Here is an 18,275-nt window from a genome sequence, read left to right on the forward strand (position 1 = left end):
AACAAACTCGCATCTGCAACCCAGCCCTGAATCACAAATCACTGTAAAGCGCAACGCCAGAGGCCCTTAAATAACACTTAAACTGTACCCTATAAAATGTACAACATCTACATTTACTACAGTCTCTGCTGGGCACTTCCAGCTTCCACAGGAACCCATCATGCAGGTTCAGCACTTCCTGGGTTGGCATATCTGAAAATGAAAGAGGTTGCTTTAAATGATATGCTTGGTTAAAAAAAAAAAAGTCATGTTTATTTAATTTTATTTTGCATCTGTTTTTTTTTTTGCAGATCTTCTGAAAGTTATGAAGAGTCTCACATTTTTCAGAGACTCTCAGAGTCTCTTCTTCTTTTCACACAGATTGAACGTTTGATTGAAGGTGCAAATTGCAGCTGACTGACTGAGTTGAAGCAAATCAAAACGGATTGAGCTCAATCACTGACCTTTCAGTTTTAACTGAAACCAAAATGCAATTCAGTTTTTTAATTTACACACCAGCGTTCAAGATGTTCTATCCAGTCACTGAAATTACCGATGGGATGTGGAGCTCTGAGCTCATTTCTCTTCCCATGATTTAGGCCCAGTATCATTCAGTCTGGTCGGGTCTAGAATCTCTGATAGAGATGGCACCCCAGCTAACAATTTTTCATTAGTTGAAAGTTTTCTGAACATCTCACAGTTAACATTCATAGAACTTTCAATCTGACAAGTTGTCTGGATGTTCTTAGTATGTGACACTTTGCTTGGGTAATTCAACATTAAACAAATAATCAATTCAATTAAATGTCTATTAAAGCAGCACTAGGTAGGATTTCCTTGATTTTTGATCTTTTTAAAGAAGTGAAATTACAGCTTGAAACTCACTGCAGCGCTGCATTGAGGTGTAATAGCAGGAATAGCGGTGCTCTCCTGTCTGTGCCGGAGCTCCTCTGAGCTCAAACCAGACTCTGTAAGTTTTCCGAGGCGGCCGCGACCAACGCTCGCGAGAACTGCGATCTGCTTTCCGACCTTTAGTTCTAACAGTTCTACAAGGACTACGGGTTCATTCTTTACAAACTAACATACAGACACTCTGGCAGAAGCTGGAAAGAGACCGAATATGTCTGTGAATTCAGAAAACGAGAAAGAGAAACTAATCCGCCTGAAACATTTATTACACTCTGCAACTGTAGGGGGAGCCCACGAGCACAAAATCTCAATCCTACCTAGTGGAGCTTTAAATGTAAGTGAACTCTTTAAATTGGAAATAAATTATTCTCTATTGAATGTGACTCTACACGCCACTCTAAAACTAACATTTTTTGAGTTTAAACTTAAGGTATTGGCCTAGATTTAAGGTTTAGGTAAAGGTTATGGTAAGGTTTTAGAGTTTAGATAGGGTAAGAGTTTAGAGTTGATTAATGGTTAATATTAGGCTGTGGATTAGAGTTATTAGGGTTTGTATGGTTGTGTTCTACAAATAATCATTTTCATTTAACTTCCAGTTAAGTTGCATTTAATAGATATTCAATCAATGATGTGTATATATATATATATATATATATATATATATATATATATATATATATATATATATATATATATATATATATATAATCAACTATCCAAATAAAGGAATACTTTTTTAACTTCTTTAAATGTTATGGTAAGGTTGCTGCAATGTTTTTGTTTTAAGTTTTAGTTTTGGCAACGTTCCCATAATATTCATCTAGCTGGTAACAGTGAAACACAGATACAGATAAAAATATACTTTATTAATAAAAGTATCAGGCAAAAAGATGGTCATACCAGGGTAGAAAAACAGTCCAAAGGTCATACAATGCAAGGCCATATCAAAGGGCAGGCAAGAATCAAGGTCGGTGAGAAAAACAGGGTCGCAACGAGAGAGATACAAAGGCAATAGGATACCGCATTGTATGAGGATAGAACCGTCAATACTCAGCACTGACTGTGAGCAAATAAGCCCATTTTATAGGGTTAAACCCATGTGGCTAGTACTCCGGTGATCTACTTCCTGGAAGTCATGTCATGTGCTGGGTCATGTGATCAGGGATTGAGTGTAATGTAGGTGTGCTGCAGATCGCAGGCAGAGCTGAGTGTAGGAGAGATAGTAGCACTTTTAGCACAAGGCATGACAATATTATGTCACAGGTTTGTGAAAAAAAATATTCCTGGAACCTTTTTTCTGTAACAATACAGGCTAACCTTCTTCAGATATGACCCACATTTACCCCTCCTGGAAACCTGGAATCCCGAAAATTGTAAATTTCATTTACAGATAACAGTTTACAGGGGGGTGATGTGGCTGGTTTCTTTTGGGTGCTCAGCATCCTTAAACCTCTGATTCTAGAAGCGTTTTAGCCACCCACTGCACTGTCTACTATGGGTGGTAATGCGTGACAATGCGTGTGGATCGAGGAATGTTAAATGATCGTACAACTTCAGAAAAGTTATATCTGATCCCTCTGGCACTCATTATAAGATCTCACTCAAGTCAAAGTCATGCAAAGATTTCATTGAAATGGAATTGAATTTGTTGCCCTGCCATGAGCACATGGACCAGTGTTCAAACTCACTCAAGACACAAGATAAAACCTCACCACATACAGAGGTGTGGGCGTTTCCAAGCCACAGCCTGAGGAAACACTTCATCATGATTAGTTTACATGTATACTACATGCTACAGTATAAAGAACCATCTTTGAAAGGTTTTCCACCAAACTGAAGAAACCGTAAAGCAAGCACATGTATTATTACTGTAATATAAGCAGCTATTAAACTGGATAAAGCCATTTCCTTTACTAAAGATCTCTTAAAGAAAGGCTTTTTAGTCGAGTGTACTTAAGTGTACTTAAGAATCTGCACAGACACGAGCCAGAGCTAAACTTCCATCTTCTCTTGGCACGTCTCGTTTGAACAGATGAGCAATATTCCCTCAGCGAGATGTGCCTGGCCATACGTAATGAAGCTACGCTTGGGAATGACCCGTACGTGCTCTCAGTCACGTGACTCGGTAAGTAATCGCAGAGCGCGTGGGCGTGAGGGGCTGTTGGCTATTGACTGTTGATGTGTTGATAGTGCAGTGGCCAACAAGAACATGGTCAGCAGTTATATTGGAGAAAAGCTATGAAGAACATGGGAAAAAACAAGGGCGCCCCTCGACGTAGCAGCGCAGCGCTGGGAGCCGTGAGCGGTAGTAGCAGCTTTTGGAGGAGGGTGTGAAAGCGCTAGAGGAAGCTGTGACTTCCACTCGGTCCAGCGGGCCCCCCGAAGACTCTTCCCAGACAGATGGACATGGGCTCGGGCAGTATGAAGCCCTATAGCCAATGCTTTCTGTTCCAGATGGAGCTCTGTCCATGGGCTACGGCCATCGGCTGCACGGGCCAGGGCATTTAGAGCGGGGCAGATGCTCTGAGACTACACCCGTGACACCAAAGGCCATCACTCACCTTTAATGATCCTGGAAATGTCACAGGCACCACCTCCCACTATTTTTCACGCTGGCTTCCTCTTCCCAATCTCTAACACTCACACAAACAAACAGGGGCTGCACAATATGTAGCCTGTTTGTGTGGCTATTGCGGTATTTCGCAGCCTCTTTTTATTAAAGAATTATTTCTTCCACAAATTCAGCTCTATATATCTCCCATCACTAGAGATACCACAACACAAGAAGGATGAAGACCACTGAAATGCGCAGCAACTCGGTTCCGATACATCAGCTCACAGACGCAGCCTTGTGCTGATCGACATCACCCTAGGAGTGATAAGGGGAAAGAGCGGCATCTATTCACTCCAAGAGAGAGAGAGAGCAAGCAACCAATTGTACTCTATCAGGGCTCCAGCAGCTCAAGGCAAGCTGCATGACCGGGATTCGAACCATACTCCCGATGATAGTGGAACAAAGAGTTGCTCCCAGAAGGAAAGAAGTGTCAGATTACAATGTTAATCAGAAGGATGATTTGGGTTACTTCAAGACTGATATGGGTTATATTATCATTGAGCTACACATACAGACAGCAGGATCAGGGCTTATATGTGCCCACAAATTATTAAATAATAATTTAGTATTTTAAATTCTTTTGAAATATTGCAGGTACAGCTAGCCTGCCAACTAGCTAACCAACCAAGCAAACAGGCAGAAATGCTCACAAACGTGCAGCCTTGACATGAAAATCAGGAGAGGAGAGATTTATTACATGGTCCTAACATTTACCAAACCTTTTACCAATCCCCTTAACCCCCAATATTGATTTCAAGCTAATGTTCCACACGTTAGCTTGTATAAACCATACACCTTTTTGTAGTTACAGTTCTGTAACAGTTCAGTTGTTGTGGAACTACTTTTTTTTGGCGGAAGGAACAGTTCGTATTAAAACATAGTCAATATCAATTTTTTAAAATTATTTTTATTCATTTTGTAAAAAAAAAAAACGAACACTCGAGGTCATGTGTTATTGCGAATAACATGTTAATTTATATATATAACACACTCCCTCTCTACTGTGTTCTACTGCTCAAGTATATAATCACAGAATTTATTCTGCCCTGATGCAAACCCACACTCACACCTTCACCCACACCCACATCCAACTAGTGCTTTACTAGTAAGACTGCAGCCAATGCCCACTAAAAAAAAAAAAAAACCTTTTAGGATAGAACCGCATTATAGCCTCATTTTTCTTTTGAATATGGTTAATTAAAGAATGCCCTCTCTCTTGGAAATGGGCTTTGTATTTTAATAAAAGTAAGACATCTCCAGCCCTGCCGTTTCTCAAAGATGATGAATATGTGATAGAAACCCGGGGCAGCGGTGGTGGGTGGAATCGCAGGGTGCAGATAACAGGATTAGATGATTATGACTAACCCTGAGAAACACCTTACATTTTTCTCTTTTTTTTTCCTGTTCTCGTGAATTTCCAACCCACGGTGCTTCAAAACAACGTGCAACAAAAACAGCATGTGTTCCTGCATGTGAAAAAAGAAAGAGAGAGAGAGAGAGAGAGACGAAGAGAGAGAGAGAGAGAGAGAGAGACGAAAAGAGAGAGAGAGAGAGAGATAAAAAGAGAGAAGGAAGGAGGGAAGCAGAAGCAAAATCCAGCTAATATGAAGCTGATATATTAGCTGGAAGGAATGTGGTGTATTTTTTTAATGTAAAAGTAGTGAGCACCAGATATTAAGTGGTGGGCACCGCATACACATGCACATGCAGTGCACATGCTCTGCAATCCTCCATCCAGTTTTCAAAATCATATTTATTTAGCTGCCATTTGTGATCTAATGTAGGCTGCTTTTGCTAAGATCTAGCTAGCTAACCTAACGCTAGCTAAGTTAGCTTAGCCTAAATGTAGGCTTGGGTGAAAGTAGCCGCTGTGTTAGGTGTGTGTGTGTGTGTGTGTGTGTGTGCCAACATTTCCCACCGAAATAAAGTAGTTAACACTAGCTAACCTAGCTAGTGTTAGCTAAAAAATTCCCCACTGAAATAAGGTAGTTAACATTAGCTAACTCAGCTAACATTAGCTAAAACATTCCCCACTGAAATACAGTAGTTAACATTAGCTAATCTAGCTAATGTTAGCTAACATATTCCCCACTGAAATACAGTAGTTAACATTAGTTAACTTAGCTAACCTTATAGCTAAAACATTCCCTACTTAAATAAAGTAGTTAACATTAGCTAACCTAGCTAACCTATATAAGCCCATTCCCGCCACCTAAAAAAATAAAAAATAATCCAGCACATTTATTATTATTATTATTATTATTATTATTATTATTATTATTATTATTATTATTATTATTATTATTAAGTAAACCGCTATCTCAATATTTTGACATACTAAGTCATTATTTTGAGATTCTATCTCATTATTCTGAGATACTAAGTCATTATTTTGAGATACTATCACAATATTTTGAGATACTATCTCACTATTTTGAGATACTATCTCAATATTTTGAGATACTAAGTAAATATTTTGAGATACTAAGTCATTATTTTGAGATACTATCTCAATATTTTGAGATACTAAGTTATTATTTTGAGATAGCAAGTGTGTTTGCTTTTGGGGAATTTTTTTTTTTACTTAGTAACTCAAAATATGAAGGTAGTATCTCAAAATAATGACTAAGTATCTCAAAATATTGAGATAGTATCTCAAAATATTGAGATAGTATCTCAAAATATGAAGATAGTATCTCACAATAATGACTAAGTATATAGTATAAAATATTGAGATAGTATCTCAAGATAATGAGATAGTATCTCAATATAATGACTTACTATCTCAAAATAATGAATTAGTATGTCAAAATATTGAGAGAGCGGTTTACTTAATAATAACCAAAAAATGTACTGGACTATTTTTATTTTGTAGGTGGCGGGAATGGGCTTCCATACTAACCTAACATTAGCTAACCTAGGAACATTCGCCAATTTAAACTATAGCTCGCTAGCTACCATGATCTGTTGCTCACTACTTAGTATCTGGTGCTCACCACTTAGTAAGTGGTGCTCAGTACTTAGTATCTGGTGCTCACCACTTAGTAATAGATATGAATAGATATGAAACCTTTGCCTCGACTCTTTTGGCCCTTTCATCTTGCCAGCATCATTCTCTCAGAGTCATTACCAGAATGCCACGACTCGTCACCTTCCCTCACCACGATCTCACAGCGCTCTCTCCGCAAAATAACCATTACTGACCGAGCAACGCACGTCTTTCCCACCTTCCCTGAGGCCGGGAAAGCCTCTGGCATCTGTGCAGCAAAGCTGTGCCAGGCCTCCATCATCTCCCACTGAGCATCATTTATACACACACTCTCACACACACACACACACACACACACACACACACACACACACACACACACACACACATGCATGAGCCATGCAAATCTCTCCAGCCTGGTAACAACCATGAACACAGCAGAGCATCCGTGTGCTAATCCAGCTCATTTAACTCCTTATACTCCACAGATTTTAGCTGTGTAGTCACTACAGATAAAAGATAACCATTTATTTTAATTACTAAAAAAAAAACTAAAATACTTAAGTCATAGAGTTCATAATAAAAGTACATCAAAAATAAATTTAAAACAAACGAATAATAACCCTAGCGCAAATCTTCCCGTGGTTTAAGGGTTAAAAAAACTTAAAAATGATGAGTTTCTTTGATTTTACCAAATTAAAAAACCTCTGGAATATAATCAAGAGGACGATGGATGATCACAAGCCATCAAACCAAACTGAACTGCTTGAATTTTTGCACCAGGAGTAAAGCAGCATAAAGTTATCCAAAAGCAGTGTGTAAGACTGGTGGAGGAGAACATGATGCCGAGATGAAAACTGTGATTAGAAACCAGGGTTATTCCTCCAAATATTGATTTTTGAACTCTAAAACTTTTGAAAACTTTATAAATGTGAACTTGTTTTATTTGAATTATTTGAGGTCTGAAAGCTCTACATCTTTTAAGTTATTTCATTTCAGTGACTCAGAAACTGAAGTGGTCTCTTACTTATGTTTTTACATAGATGTAGTTACAAAAAAAACACAGTTAGTGGTAACACTTTCCAAATAACAGTAGTTATGACAGTGATAAACATTGTTAAATGGTTGAGTAATGTATGTAATAACTATAAATTTAGTTAAACATTATTAAACATTACCAAATTATTAAATACTGAAGAGTGTTGTAAACAATAATGAATCAATATATTAGTTAATACTTTTATAATGATTGAATAATGTCTTAACTAATGGCAGTGAAGCATTCTGTCGTAAGTACTGTTAATTAATGTACCCTTACTGTAAGTGTTACTGAGTTAATAATGGGCTTACAATGGAATAATAAGCCTAGGGGAAATCCTCCTGTGGTTTAAGGGTTAATAACAAAATACTAATAAGCCTAGATATATTAGAGGATATATAATGACAGAAATCGTGTGTGTGTAAACGTAAGGTTAACAACTAGTTTGACAAGCCTACAGTTATTATAATATATCTACAGTTAACTAAAGGTTAATTATAGCATTATAGGAATAAAGGATACTACTGCTACTGCTTACAAAAAGCAATACAATTGATAGTAAAGGGTTAAAACAACTAAATAAGAAGCACATGGTTTAATTTAGACAAAACAGAATAATAAAACTATGTTGTAGTATAATAATAGTATAATAAGCATAACACTATGCATAATAATCCCTTATTAATGGGTTAATAAGGACTTGATAAGCACCTGGTAATGGAACAAGGGGTTGATGGCAGGATAATAACTGAAAAAAGGGTGATTAGTCAGCAGTTAAAGGGGAATAAAATGGCAATTACACTGTAATTAAGGGTGGCAAATTTACAGATTTGCAAATTTAATAACTGCACTATATCCAAGCAATGAAGAGAACTCTAAAACACAATATGATGATAATTGAGGCCTTAATAATATTATGACAACTGGATTATAGGCCAACTATTAACAGTTAAAACAACTATAATGTAGGAGCTCAAAAATAGTCTAAAAACCGAAGGGGTTAATAAGGAATAAATAAGTACTTGATAGTGAGACGAGGAGTTAATAGCAGGATAATAAGCATATATAGATGAAATGAGAAAATCTACATGAAGATTAAGGGTGATTAATCAGCAGTTAATGAGACATTAAAATGACAATAAGACCATAAGTAATTAAGGGGTTAATAAACGGATTGTAGAACAGCAGTTAAGAAGATATTGCAAATAAAATAAGCCAATAATTAGGTGGATTAATAACACGATAATAAGTCAACATTCTAAGGGTTAATAACATGATAATAAGCCACCAGTTAAGGGGTTAAGAACTGGATTATAGGACAACTATTAACACTTCATAGTGTTAATATAACTTTGTTGTAGGAGCTAAATAACTGTCTAATAAATAAGTATTTTATAGTAAGACGAGGGGTTAATAGCAGGATAATAAGAATGTAGTCATAGCTGAAATGAAAAAAATATATACATAAAGATTGAGAGTGATTAGTCAGCAGTTAAGGGGATAATAAAGGGGCCATAAGACAGTAATTGAGAGGTGAACAGTTAAGGGGTTAATAACTGGATTGTAGGCCAGCAGATAAGAAGATACTGGAAATACAATAAACCACTAATGGAAGGGGTTAATAAGTGGACTATAGACTAAGTATTTACAGTTTATATAACTATTTTGTAGCAGCTCAATATTTGTCTAATAAACCCAAGGAGTTAATAAGGAATAAATTATTACTTGATAATGAGATGAGGGGTTAATAACAGGATAATGTGCATATAGTTAATAGCTGAAATAAAAAAAAAATGCATGAAAATTAGGGGTGATTAGGCAGCAGTTAAGGGGATATTAAAAGGGCAGTAATTAGACAGTAATTGAGGGGTGAGCAGTTGAGGGGTTAATAACTTGGTTACCCAAGAGGATACTAAAAATGCAAAAAGACACTAATGGAAAGGGGTTAATAACTGGATAATATGGCAAAAGTTAATGGATTAATAACAGAGGGGTAAATCTTATTAATTTTTTAACCCTTAACTGTAACTGTCGGTAATAGAAAACTCTTTGCTTGGCAGCAAAGCTCACACAGCTGACACATACATAAAAAAAAAGTAAATGGACAGAATCGTAGAAATCGATAGAAAAAGAGAGAAAACGAGATAAAGAGAGAGAAAAAGAAAGAGAGAAGACTGGTAAATGAGCATAAGACTGGTAAAAGGTTTACGCACACTGACGATCCTCTCCGAGGTGCCCCCTCGTGCAACGGTGGTGCCGTTCAGCCCCACTAGCGAGGGCAACGTCTGAGACATCCAGTTGGTGACCATGGCCATGGTGCTAAGCACCGCTCCGATCTTCAGCAGTGGCACGCTCATGGCCGCCTGCCTGGCCCTCTACGGCCCCCACCCCGACCCAGGGGGTCCTCGCTCCAAGGCTGGAGCCCCTCGCGCACGCTCTCGCGCCCGGCTACGGTCAGCAGCAGCCACAGGGGGCGTCACACGCAGCCGGCTGCAGCGGTGAGAGCGGGCACGGACAGGCTGCTAAGATCCAGCGGCATTACAGCGATCCCCAATCCGCACAGCTTTCAATCCGGCTGCCTGAGCGCGAATGCCAGAGTCTCTCTCTCTCTCTCTGTCTCTCCACGCTCCCGCTTTCTCTCTCTCTCCCTCTCTCATGCTCTCTCGCTCTTTCTCATGCTCTCTCGCAAGCGAGATGCAGCGCTGCGCATTGGCTGCCTCTCTCTATCTCTCTTCCCTCTCTCTCTCTCTCTCTCTCTGTCTACCCCCACCTCTCTCTCTTGCTCTCATTCGTTCCCGCTCTCCCTCCCTTCCCTCTCTCTTTCTCTCTCTCTCTCTCTCTCTCGCGCGCTTCTCCCAGAACACACACACACACAAACACATAGACACTCACTCACACACACACCATCACAGCATCATCCCCGTCTTATTCTGCTCCCTCATGCCGCCCGTCCCTTTCTGTCTCTCTCTTTCTCTCTCTCTCTCTCTCTCTCTCTCTCTCTCTCTCTCCACTGAAACAAACAGAAGGGAAGCACGCCTGGCAGAACAATCGCGCTTTTGATGCCGCCGCCACCGTGTTTCAAGGCTAGCATCCACCACCACAGAGACGGCTTAATGCTGCCTGCTATATTAGGCTCGCCCTGAGCCCATGCCCATGACGATATGTGTGTGTGTGTGTGTGTGTTTGGGAGGAAAATAGAGAGAGAGACGTAAAGAGACACATAAAGACGGAGCAAGAAGAAATGAGAGAGAGAGAGAGAGAGAGAGAGAGAGAGAAAGAGAGAGAGAGAGTGAGGAATCGGAGACAGTGTGACAGGTTGGTGGGGGAAACAGAAGACAGAGAGCTCCCTGAGTATTAATGAGGAAAAGGATGAGGCGTTCCAGTTGGTGGTTCCTCTCCGCAGACAGCTCATCAATCACACACACCGTTTGACACCTCCTTAATCAGCCTGTAATATGGAGACGCAGAGACGGCCCACTTTCTCCCTCTTTGAACTGAGCTGACTCTTGGACTTTTCTCTCTCTCTCTCGTTCTCTCTTTCTTTCTTTCTAGCACTCTCTCTGTCTCTCGCTCAAAGGAGTCACACCTAAAGGAGTCAGACTAGACTGTCACACAGTTAAACTCAGATGAGCCAATTTCCCAACACACTCATGAGGACTCCCCCTATCACTAGTGATGTCCCAACACCAGGAGGGTGAAGACTAGCACATGTCTCCTCCGATACATGTGAAGTCAGACTCCGCCTCTTTTTGAACTGCTGGTGATGCAACATTGCAGAGTAGCATCACAGCGCTCTCGGAGGAAAGCGCAGCGACTCGGTTCTGATGCATCAGCTCACAGATGCAGCCTTGTGCTGATCGACATCACCCTTTGGATCAGATCTACTGTACCCACCCAGAGAGAGCAAGGCCAATTGTTCTCTCTCGGGGCTCTGGCAGCTGATGATGAAACTACATGAACAGGATTCAAACCGGCAATCTCCTGCCACCTCATAGTGGCAGCGCTTATCCCACTGGACCACTCTGAGCCAGCCCCTATAGGGAACTGGGACATTTTTGAAGAAATAGGTTTTCAGTTTTGATTAGTGCGATCTATGCTCCACCCACAGAGTCTTCTTTGTCTTTTTATATGAGTCATCAATGCACCCAATCACTAGGACTCCCACAATCACTAGAAATGTTCCTTACAAGCTCATTCAATATATATATATGAAGTCAGCCACTACCTCTTTTCCAACTCCCACCAGCGCAGCATCACTACCCAGCCAACCAGCTCTAAGGAAAATTAGCGAGGCAGCATGAGCCAAGGTTTGAATGGGAGTCCTTGAGCCATAAGCTGCTAAACCACTTGAAGCTCCAGGTTCTCCTTTCAAAGCGACCACCGCTTTCCAGCATCTTTATACTTAAGCAAGAGACAAATGGTAATAGGAAAGGTCACAGTCTTTCAGTCTTTACAGGATTGTAAAGACTGGGAGCAGCGTGGGTGTTAAAAAAGTTATACCAACTAACCAGACACTCACAGGATGTAAAGTTTTGCTTTAGATTCAGTCAAGCCAAGTGGTGTTACAATAACCAGTGAGTACATCAAAAGCCAAAGAGTAAAACCTAAATCCAAAAGGCGAAAACGACAGAACCATGTTAGGGACAACCCCTATGCTTGGTAAGGAACAAGAGAGTTGGCAATACTTGTGATCACTGCATGGATGAAAAGCCTGACAACATTTCCTGATTGGTAATGCCAAATAGAAAAGAATTCTGTAAAGTGTAGTGCAGGAATTCGGTGGAGGCATAGGAAGAGTCTGAGTATGTGACAGTAGGTTGGATAGAAACTGTAGGAAGTGCAGAGAATAAAATAGTATCCACAGAGTGCCTCAGATCAACCAGACTAAAAACTAAACATCCAGAGCCAGAGCCTTAGCCAGGTGCCGGCCCTGAGTCAAGAACAGCCTGCCAGATCTGGAGAGCAGGTGTGACCAAGGCATGAGCACCACTTCACTGCCTTTCCTCTAACTTCTCTTCCTATCTTTCTTAAGAATATGCAGAGGAAGCACAGAAAATATCCATGTAAGAACCTCAACAAGAAAATAATCTCCAGGCACAAGGAAGAGACACTCAGAAGAGGAAGGAGTCGAACATCAAGGTAGATCCACTGAGAGGAACCAAGACTCCAAAGCAAAAAATCTCCAACAGCTTGTGGATGTAATGTTGAGAAGAAACAGGATCAAATGCAAAAATAGTTGAGAGGAATCATGATTAAGATTAAGAACCAAGACTCTATGGTGAAAGTTCTCCAAGAGCATGAGGATGAATCACTTAATAGAACCAAGAACAGTTGTGATTTTCAGCAAACCAGTCTGCATTTCCACCAGTTTTAGTAGAACCGTCACGGTGTTACACCATATGTCATCAACAGAGGGTGTTGCACAGCAGCAGTGCTCCTGAAGATGCTGTGTTTGCACACTAAAGTTCTGTGCTAAAGAATCTAGTGTCCTTCCATTCCCGCTGTGAACAAACGTTCCTGGTTCCGTAATCTATTTTTGTTAGTGAAAATGTGACAAACTGGTTTGAAATTAGGTTCGTAAACCAGAATGGTGCCGTTTCCACATTGTTGGAAAAGTGCTAAAAGAGGAACCAAGACTTAAAGGCACTACTCTCTAAAAGCTTGAAGAAGAGCAACACAGATGATCATCCAATACTCTAAGAGGGAAACGCACCATAAGCATGAGGTAGAAGCACTGGGTGGAACCAAGACCTTGGAAATTTTAGGAACCAAGACTCAAAAGGGAAGATTCTTCAAGAACATGAGGAGGAATCAGTGAGTGGAATCAAGACTCAAATAGGGGGGCCTAAGAAAGAATCCTTGTGTAGAACTCAATGATCAAATGGAGGAATTGGTGAGATAAACTCTTTTAAAAAAACTTTGAGAAGAACCAAGACCAAAAGAGAAAACCTTTCTGAAAACATAAGGCAGATCCAGTAAAAAGAATCAAGAATTAAAAGGGTAGCATAAGAGGGAATCACTAGGTGCTGTGAGTAACCAAGACTTAACAAAAGCATGAGGAAGAACCACTTAGAGAAAACAGGATTCAACAGGAAGTAGGACTGAGGGACCAAGACTCAAAAGTCGAGCAAAAGTGAATTGTCCAAGATCAACCAAGACTCAATGAGAGAAACTCTCTGAGCATGAGAAAGAACCCTTGATAGCGCTTTTCCACTGAAAGAACTCTGGTTCTTGAACAAGTATCGTTTGGACTTATAAGAACCGTTAAGAACCACTTTTCAGGGAACCAGTAGTAGTGGAACCATCAAGACTTCACATCATACGCCATCAATCGAGGGTCCACCAACAGTGGTCAAAGCTTGTGTTGAAGAACCTAGTATTCTTCGGTTCCTGCGGTGAATGAACGTTTCTGGTTCTGGATTCTACTTTAGTTGGTGGAAACGCACCAAACTAATTCAAAATTAGGTTCCCGAACTACAACAGTGCAGGTTCCACATCAGTGGAAATGTGCTCGATAAGAGTGGAATCAGAGCTGCACTCGAAAAGCAGAAACACGATACGCAAATGAGAATTAGCAGAATTAGGACTAGGAAATGAGATTAAGCAGGATAAGCAGAGGCACTCGGATCAGATCAACAAACGAGATAAACCCACATGCTGTAACGATCTGAGGAAGCTCTGAGGAAGAGGAAATGTAATGGAAATAAATGCGGTGGGGTTTAAATTTAGCTTTTATTCATGTGATGATGGAGGATGTCTGAGGCTGCAGTGTGGTGGTGCTGTGTTGTGGATTATGGGGAGAACAGGGCTCAGCGTTCCCTCGTTGTTATTCTGCTCGACCATCATGTTTCTGCTCTCCGTGTTTTGACTGGAGAGTGATCGGTGATTTGCAGGGTCCTGTCAGTTGTGAGATGCCATCAGAAGTGACAGCTGCCAGACACGCATTAGAGCCACCGCTCACCTGATTTCTTACACCTCCCACTTCTGCTTCAGTGAAACAACACTGCCATCCAGTGGTAATAATGCAGTACTGAGATTTACAGATTACAGCTCATACAGCTCTGATTTTGCTATTTATAGGTTTATGTTTGAGTAAAATGAACATTATAAACTGGAATTTCTTTCAGACCTTAAATAATGCACAAAAACAACAACAACAACTTCATATTCATATCTAGTTTTAATCGTTTCAGAAATCAATATTTGGTGGAATAACCCTGTTTTTCAATCACAGTTTTTTTCATGCGTCTTGGCATCATGTTCTCCTCCACCAGTCCTACACACTGCTTTTGGATAACTTTATGCCTTTAATCCTGGCGCAAAAGTTTAAGCAGTTCAGTTTGCTTTGATGGCTTGTGACCATCCTCTTGATTATATTCTAGAGGGTTTCAATTTGGTAAAATCAATAATTTTTTTCAGTGTCTCAGAAAAGCCGTAATCTTCAGCAATAAAATAAATAAAAGCTTATAATAGATCGCTCTGTGTGTGATACATCATGTAATACTCAAGTACTTAAATAAAGTAACTTTTCAACAATATTCAAATTTGTTGAGATACATTTTGATAAACGCTTCAGCTGGTGGCAGCTTTTTATTATTTTTATTGAACAAAAATTCTTGAGTGGTGAGGAACAGTGCTTTTGGCATGCATCCTTTTCCAACATGAAGCTCCTCCATACCAGCAGTCATTCACCTCAAAGTTAACCCCAGACCACTGATTTCAGGAGGACCCAGGATCAGTACTCTATACTGCTCCTGGGCTCCAAAGTAGCTTTCATACTTGACCAAGCATACCAAACCAAACACATATAGAAAGTTCACTAGGGACCATAAAAAGGTGAGTTTAAAAACATCTAGCTAAACGACTTCTAGCTGCATGCTTTTGCTACTTCCTTTGTGTGTGTTTGCCTACAGGGAGAAATCATTTCTAGGACCAGAACTGAAAAAAACCTTTCATAAAACATTAAAACAAGTATGGCGCTAAGTTTTTTTTTTTAATTGCACCCAAATTTCTCCCCAAAAAGCCAATTAACCAGGCCTGTGGCAACAGAACAGGCACACCAAGCAATTGCTTGGGGCCCCAGACAAGGACTGGTTATGAATTGAATGCATCAACACACTGTGTGAGAGACCGTTTAACTTCTGTAACATTCAATGCAAGAAATAATAAAAAAAAACTGTTATAAGAATCCTCCTCAAGGGGGCACCTCATACTAGTTACTGATGGTAGAATATAACCAGACTGGAACATGTTCAGCAGTATACATGCACACCAGCTGTTTAAAGTCTTTAACACTAGAAACCACTTAATAAAACCACCTAAGAAAATATATTAGAAACTAACCTCCTAGTAAAGACATTAGCAGTATCGTTCAACTAGGAAACAAAGCTCAGTTCTAATGGATGAACAGCTACCTGCACTTGGTCCTTGTAGTAAGATAGTTCTGGGAAATTTTCACCCACAGGTAATACCAATGATCACCTCCCCCTCCAGCCACAGTAGGCAATGATTGGTCTTCTTTTTTTTCCATGTCGGGAAAATTGCCTTTTTCCTCTGCAAATAGGCACTTTGTGGCCACATCAAGTGGTAAAAAGCATCAGGCTCTCTGATGATAGGCATTAGTCCACTCAGATAGCATGGCCATGTGGGGTCTGTCTGTATGGGCTGCCCAATAGGAAACCACAAAGTTTTTCCATTGGCTCCATGTTGGCCTCATATATGGATGCCAATGATAAGGCGTAAATGGCATCCACTGCATCCTGGTTCCAAGAAAAAAAGTAAAAAAAATGTAATCTGATTAATCACAACAATATTCTGTGATTAAATTTGATTAATCATGGGTCTAATCCATATATGGTTAGAAATGGCGGAGCTAACTCTTTCTAAAAATAGTGATGATTAACATCCCAGTGCGGTAAAGCTAAACCCATTGAGAAAAACACCTAAAAAAGTGAAAAATCTCCTTCCCCAACCAATATTTAATATTTACCTTTAGTGCTTCAAACATATTTATATGATGTTTTATATAAACCAAATAATATCAGTAAATATCAGAATCAAAAGTGCCCACAGAAAAAAAAGTGTGAAACTACCTGCTTTACTCAAACTAAAGCTAGGTATGGTGTGCGCACTACTTTATATAGTTTTTATTTTACTTATGTTTGCACTAAACATTTTTATTTATTTAGACTAAAAAGTTTACATTTTTGTATAAATATATAGTTTTCATTGTGTGTCCTGATCCTCAAAATACTGAAAGGCATAGGCTGCTCTGATTGTCAGGTTTTTAGTATCTACATGATTAAATCCTAGAGGTGCATCAATATTCTTATGCTTTCAACTCATAAACACTTTAGTCTAACCATTTTTAAAATATATATTAGGTGTGAATATATTTAAAGTATATACATTGAAAAATAAGTAAAAAAAAAAAAAAAAAACAGGCTCTTGGTAAAATTGTGACCAAAACATGATCAGTTCCGGGAAAATATAACAATTCTGCTTCCTTTTCCATTTTAAATGATTGTATTTTTGAGCAGCCGTAGGGCTGCTGGAGTAAAAGAGATCAAATCATGTGACTGTCTGATATAATTACTGTGTTATAACATCTGAAAAAGAGGAACTGACGACAAAAACGGAGAAAAACACACCAAAACAGCCTAGAGTTTAAAGGGTTAAACTCACTCAGAGCCCGTTCTAACCCTAACCCAGGTTTCTAAATGAGAACGTCGGCTGGTCAGTTTGCTCCGGCAGCAGCAGAGGAATCAGATAAAGCCCAATATCAAACACAGGCTGATGAAACAAAAGCCTACGAAGAGAAAGAGACACATTCTCCCACAATTCCTAAACACAGTCAGATCCCAGGGTGTCTCCTGATATCAGCTCTCTGATGAATTACATCAGTGCAGTGCTGATCTTCTTCTTCATCTGAGAACTGAGTCCTGAGAGAGAGACAGCTGCTGATGTCATTTGGCGCTCTTCTACATACGATCTTCCCGAAGAAAGCAGTGGTTTGATCAGTATTAACCATTTAAAGCTAATAAAGCACACTTCTGCTATTTAAAACCTTGTGGCCTGAGGTTGAGTATTGAGTTTGTCTGTGTCTGTAAATCCGCCTCAATTTTTATAGAATAATAAGGGTGAAGTTGTGGGCGTCAACCTTCTGAAAGCCTTTCATGATTCAAAGAGCTTTTTTTGCTCCTCGCCAAGTTTGCCGGCATATAAAAAATAAAAGTAGAAAATATACAATAAAGCAAGAAGGATTAAACAAACTAAATCTAAATATTAAATTGATGTAAAATGGGGTGCCGAGTGGTCCAGCGGTCTAAAGCGCTGCCACTATGAGCGGGAGGTCGCAGGTTCGAACCCCCGCTCATGCAGCTTTGCCATCAAGCTGCCGGTGCTCAGAGGGAGCACAATTGGCTTGCTCCCTCCGGGTGGGTAGATGGCGCTCTCTCCCCACATCACTCCTAGGGTGATGTCTGCAGCACAGGGCGTCTGTGAGCTGATGTATCAGAACCAAGCCGTTGCGCTTTCCTCCAAACGCACTGGCAACAAGCGGTGGCTGGCTTCACATGTATCAGAGGAAGCATGTGTTAGTCTTCACCCTCCTGGTGTGTTGGGGCATCACTAGTGATAGGGGGAGTCCTAATGAGTGGGTTGGGTAATTGGCCGTGTAAATTGGGGAGTAAAAGGGGGAAAAAAAAGATTGATGTAAAATGAACATCCAGGATGGAAATATGTAC

At 39.9% G+C, this 18,275-nt stretch overlaps 1 protein-coding gene across 2 annotated transcripts in view; it reads right to left on the minus strand.

The window, feature by feature from the left end:
• Positions 1–18,275, minus strand: part of olfm2a (olfactomedin 2a) — a 176,590-nt gene that overhangs the window by 82,130 nt on the left and 76,185 nt on the right. Inside the window, exon 1 of one of the 2 annotated variants that reach the window (XM_022668001.2) lies at positions 9,744–10,303. The exons of the other annotated variant lie outside the window; for it this stretch is intronic. Coding sequence (XP_022523722.1) covers positions 9,744–9,887 — 144 coding nt within the window. The 5' untranslated portion in view covers positions 9,888–10,303. Of the gene's footprint in view, positions 1–9,743; positions 10,304–18,275 lie in introns of those variants that run through there. 2 annotated transcript variants of the gene reach the window in all.

This window comes from Astyanax mexicanus, chromosome 3 (genome assembly GCF_023375975.1).
Source record: "Astyanax mexicanus isolate ESR-SI-001 chromosome 3, AstMex3_surface, whole genome shotgun sequence".
Taxonomy (NCBI): domain Eukaryota; kingdom Metazoa; phylum Chordata; class Actinopteri; order Characiformes; family Acestrorhamphidae; genus Astyanax; species Astyanax mexicanus.